At 37.3% G+C, this 5,604-nt stretch overlaps 1 protein-coding gene across 2 annotated transcripts in view; it reads left to right on the forward strand.

Moving 5' to 3' along the window:
• LOC116843963 (prolyl 4-hydroxylase subunit alpha-2) overlaps positions 1-5,604 on the forward strand; it is a 140,004-nt gene continuing 134,400 nt past the window's right edge. The window contains exon 1 of one of the 2 annotated variants that reach the window (XM_032814963.1): positions 1-1,682. In XM_032814963.1, the coding sequence (XP_032670854.1) occupies positions 1,644-1,682 (39 nt within the window). In that variant the 5' untranslated portion in view covers positions 1-1,643. The remainder of the gene's footprint in view (positions 1,683-5,604) is intronic. The other variant, XM_032814965.1, reaches the window with a different exon arrangement.

Genomic DNA, 5,604 nt, shown 5'->3' on the forward strand with positions numbered 1-5,604 from the left:
ATGTATGTGTAAGATAACAAATCTTGTTTCTTCATAATCTCTTTATTATCTATTCCTTTCTTTTTATTGACATTGGAAATGTATTGAATTACATATTTATACATTTGGAAATACATAATGTATCGCTGTTCGCGTTCTGGCGTCCCGCATCTGCCGTATTGGCTTTCTGATACAGCATCTTGCTTCTGGTTGCATCTCTATGACATTTTGGATAATAGCTCGTGACATTAGCTTATATAGATACGATTTGACTGAAAATATATGTTCCAAAAATTCCAATATTCGCACACGTGTCTAAGTCTAGACGTTCTTATTGATTTTGTTTTTAAATGCGAATATTTAAAAACCAAGACAATAAGAACATTTAGGTTGGGTTGGGTACGTATCTCGATAGTGGTATTTTTACTTTAGGGGATACTGGAATCGATGACTAGCTTCAAAAATGTCGATAACGTCGAAACAATCGTTACTAATACAGTCACGCTATCCTTTTCGTGTTCCTTGTATGCACATATAGATCCTACGTGCATGCGTGTTGCTTTGTTTCACCATATAACGGAAAAACTAACCACGCACATACAGAAATCTCTCTGCAAGCTTTTTCGATATTTTTAAGCTTCTAAATTCAAATGCAAAGATACAGCAATATTCTTCAAAGTTTCTCTGAACGGAGCAAACTCACGTTCAATATATACAAGTTATAGATCGCTACAGATTCGTATCAGATATTTATTTTAACTGACACTGTCTGACAGACTAATTTACATTCGAAATGTCAACATTGAGATTTTTTACCGTCTTTGTCATTTTATTGAGCAATGCTCCAATTCATTTTTGTGTGCATTGTTATTATGCAAGGGCATTTGTAATTTTGCGCAGTTAATATAACGTAAACTTTGCATAAAAAAAATCAATATTCTGTCGGTAAAAATTTCGACTCCAGCGTTCCTTTAATTAACATGATATCGCTGAGAGTGCGATTAAATATTTCAAGAGCCGACGAAATATTTTGCATAAAATGTAGCGTAAAGTTCGTATCACAGCGACTGTCGAGTGGATTGGGATTATGTAAAATGGACGATTATGTAAAATGGAGCATTGTTTAATTGACAGCCACTAATCTCAATCGATGTTTTGCTCCGAAGGTAGAAAAGCAATCGCGCTAATCGCCAAACAGTAATTCTATCGACAATCGCTAGTGTGAGACGGCCGCGGAGAAGTATACGACGCGCGAGAGTACCGGTAACAATCGGTAGAAAGAGTAAACTCATCCCCTCCCCCCACTCCGCCATCAACCGTCAAGCGTCGTCGCGCGGCACCGCCGAGCCGCCGCGAGTGATAACAACAATCAAAACATTCCGGACCTTAACGACCGTCAAATCTCCCCTCGTGTGTCGCGTACTTTCTCATTGTGTCTCGGGCCGGCGAGCCTCACGTACGTCGCGGAGCACGCGTACCGTTAAACTAGTGTCATATTTGTGATTAAAACTTTTCGTGGACTCTTGAAACATTTAAACGGGCTGTCGTCGGCATCGCGTTATTTAACACGTATCTTCGATTGAATCGTATCTACGCGAGTGTCAGTGTCAGTGTCATGATGAAGCAGTCAGGAAGGATGCCGACTCGAGAAGCAAAGACGGAGGATGAGGAATGACAGACAGCGATACATCATGCATTGTCAGGTATGTGAAATTATTTATTGTATAGGAAGTTTCCATTTTTAATGAACGTTAGACGAATTTACCGATAATAAATAAGAAAATATCCGAGTCGAAATTTAGGCCGGTATTCATAGTCTTGCGTCATTATACAAGTAATAATAGATTCATGAATTTTCGATTATTTTTCAACCTATATTCTATATATACTTCGTATATATACTTCAGTCTATATTTGTACTTATTATAATATTTCATATTTAAAAAGAAATATCGATCCAAACATCCGAGTAATAGTCTATGAATACAAATTTGATAGTAATTTTGTTCTCAATTAAAGATTCTGAATAATTCACAACTGTGAATATTGGCCTCAGAATGTAATGTAAATTTCGCAAATACTGATTTTTACTAATAATCTAATAATGCTCACAAGTGCGATCTTGTTTACATCTGCCAACACTTTTTCTTAGTTTTCTTTTTAGTCTTGTTACTGTTCGGAATTTAAATCTCTATCAGTAAACAGCATTATTAGACATATAACTGTTATCTTTATCTTTACAGCTTCATATCAGCTCTTTTAAAAGCTACAAATCTCATCAAAACTTCCATGAAAAAAAAAGAAAGGAGAAAAAGAGACAAAAAAGAAAGAAAAAAAAGAAAAAGAAATATTAGGAAGAGATGAGATTAAGTTGTTTTTTCTACCCATTTGCCCACCTTAATCCTTATTAAATAATTAAACATTTGCGTATCTTTCACGTATTCTGTTCGTAATTAAATGAATTATATAGTTAATACATAGTTCTGGGGACTGAAATTATAAGAATAAATATTAAATGTGGTAGAATATTTAAATAATGTAATATTAATAATACGGAAGAGAAACAAGATGCAGCTATGGATGACGTCCGTTTAATCTCTTTATGTCACACATTTTTCGCGCACGTGCTTCATATTTCTTCTAGAATTCTATTTATCAAGAAGATTTTTGGCTAATTTGAACAGAATTTTGGTAACTTTAACCGAGATTTTCTGGGTTGCTTATATTTCACCACAGAAATTTAGTTTACTCAACTAAACGTTTTTCCCGTATTTAATGATGGAGTATTGAGCAGCTAACGAGCGTTTATATAGCATTAAGGTAAGACAATAATTGTATAGTATTATATCTCGAAGTTCTTCATTGATTCTTCAAGTTTGACTGAAAAATTTGCAGGATCAATATAGAACCAAAATTTCGACTCGGATTGTGTCGGTGATTATTTTAAAATGCGCGTTAATTTTATTTAAGTCGCGTTTTTAATATTATAATATTACAGGAATCTTTCATAACGTGCGTCGTGAGATGGTTTGATTAGATCGCGCTGCGAGGAAATATCGCGTGAAGCGTTGCCGCATACAAACAAGCAAGTGTGCTTCGTGAAATTCGAGAGCTTGCTCATCAGTTGAGAATCTCCGATCGCACAAAGCTGATTCAGACGTATTAATTAACACACTCGCGATTATGTAACATCCATCTGTTAGTGCAATCATGCCTACAAGGATTGCATAACAGGCAAAATACTCCCCGACAAGAGTAGATCGGTACACATACGCGAGAAGAGAGTGCTTAGTTTCTCTTTGTTTAAATTTTTTTTACTTTTACTATACTTTTAGTAGTCCAGGAATAGATCGTCAGTAAAGTGTCTAAGTCTAGTCTAAGTCTTGCCAAGGAACATAATAAATTTCGCTGGAAACACAGCATATTTCGCCAGAAACATAGCAAGTGTTTTAATAATACATTTCAGCTTCTAAAATCTAAATAGCACATATGAAAAAAAAAACAATAAATTACTGCAGAATGTCGATCTACTCCTCGGTTACGAAGTCCTATAGTAGTTTTTGCTATAAAACACAAACGCGTACATTTTATGTGAAACAATTATCAATTGACATTGTGAATTAAAATGAAACAATTGCATCTAAATTATTTCCCCGTCAGCAACGGGGGAAATCCCTGATTTCTGAAATTGAAATCTCTGAAGAATCTCTCGTATGGGTCCGTAATTTAATGATTTTTGCGAAAAAAAGAGAAAATATCGCGGAAGGGACTATTAAATGCATTTTGAGCACCGAGCTGACGCATCGCGTTCCGCGTTTTTCTATTTTTGGACGCCCGCTGTTCAAACATTGCACCATTGCAAATTGAATATTTGCAATTGCATACATGCGTGAGAGGCTTTCAAGCTGTTAGCCGTTAACGGAAAATCCAGATTATTAATGTACAGGTCGTTACTGTGGCGAAAAAAAATATGAGATAAATGAAATAATAAAACGTCCAATACGCCATTTGCGTCTTGTTGGATTTTTCCTCTCCGAATCGAATAATGTTTTTAAATTGATCAGCTACGTGATTAGCTGTCAATTTATGCGACCATAATGTTTGTTCGATGGTGGTTTATGTAACGTATGTATATAATGTTTCTCGTGTTTTATAATTGTGTCAATATTTGTTTATATATATTATTTATTTATTTATTTATTTTTTTTATAATAAACGAATACATAGAAGTTTCTGTGTATTCGAACGATCGTTGTGTCGAGCAAAAGACCACCGCATCCTTCTTCGCGTTTCTTAACGAAATTCATGATATAGATTTTCAGTTTTTCAAACGTCGATAGACGCGAATCTATATAAATTCTCGTAAAATGCCCATCAATTTGCGCGGTAAAGAGATGAAAATTAATAGTTATTAAGGTGTAATATGAAACTCCGTTTTATTAAATCGCATCGTCGGCGCTTAAGACAAGCTCTTATCCCGCATAGATAGAAGCCAGAGGGAGATATAACTTCTTTAAGCATAGTCCCGCTTGATAGCGAGTTTCGAGGACGGTTTCGTTGCTGTTGCACTCGGGGCAATTAAGCGGTACATGGGGTGTACTCATAGCAATTAGGCCGTGTAAGTCCACTTAGGAACCCGTTGCTCTTGGGAATTTTCAAGTATTCGCAATCTACTTCGACTGACAAGGAAACTCGTTATTCCTTGTCAAGAGTATTTATTTTAGCATTTATTTTAGTTGAATGGAGATTTCCCTCGTATCTCTCGTTGCACAAGGCACATTTTGAATTACATTTTTATGCTGAAATTGTATTCGTTAATGTTGTGTCATCCGGAAAACGCAGTCAAGAGGCCTGCCGCGTCGCGCGAAACAAAACTGGAGGGCTCTCAAGCGCTTTACATAAATCCGTTATCAAAATTAGATAAAATTTGCGGCACACCGACCGGCAACCGTGTATACCAGCCGCAGAAACGCACCGACGCGCATAATGCAATGGCGGAGGGTTGCGGCATTTCCATGGCAAACGACGAAGCGAGTGTCGAAGTCACGTCGCCGTAATTAGTGCGCCAATTAATTAGCAATCGGTGAATCGCAGCAACGAGCGAATCGACGCTGGTTGCCAGCCAGGAATGCAACAACGGCGTCGCGACGCTCGCGCCGTTATCTAATTAGAAGAACAACCTGTCGCTACGACTGCCGCGTTTTCTTGTCATTACTCGTAATTAGTCGTTAGTCTTGTAATTGATAATTACGACGTATTCGTAGAAAACGCTAAAGGGAACGATGAGGGAAGAGTGAGGAGGGCGAATCTCTCGCTTCGATTAAGCGTCGCGATCTGAGGCAATGTTACGTTAATTCGCGCCTTTGGCGGAAGTGAGTCGCACGCGGAATGTCTCAATAAGCGGCAAATTTGCGAGCGCGAAATTGACAATTCATCTGGCAGTTTTGCATAATCAGGAAATTGCGATCACTCGTCGCGGCTGTGATATTCAGCTCTGAGTAAAGTCGTTGCTACTCCGAATTAGGTCCTTGCAATTACATCAAATTTATCGCATTATATTCACTGTGTGCAGCTTATTCTCTCTCTCTCTCTCTCTCTCTCTCTCTCTCTCTCTCTCTCTCTCTC

Source organism: Odontomachus brunneus, unplaced genomic scaffold, assembly GCF_010583005.1.
Source record: "Odontomachus brunneus isolate Ranch 3 - 2012 unplaced genomic scaffold, Obru_v1 Obru_scaffold_037, whole genome shotgun sequence".
Taxonomy (NCBI): Eukaryota; Metazoa; Arthropoda; class Insecta; order Hymenoptera; family Formicidae; genus Odontomachus; species Odontomachus brunneus.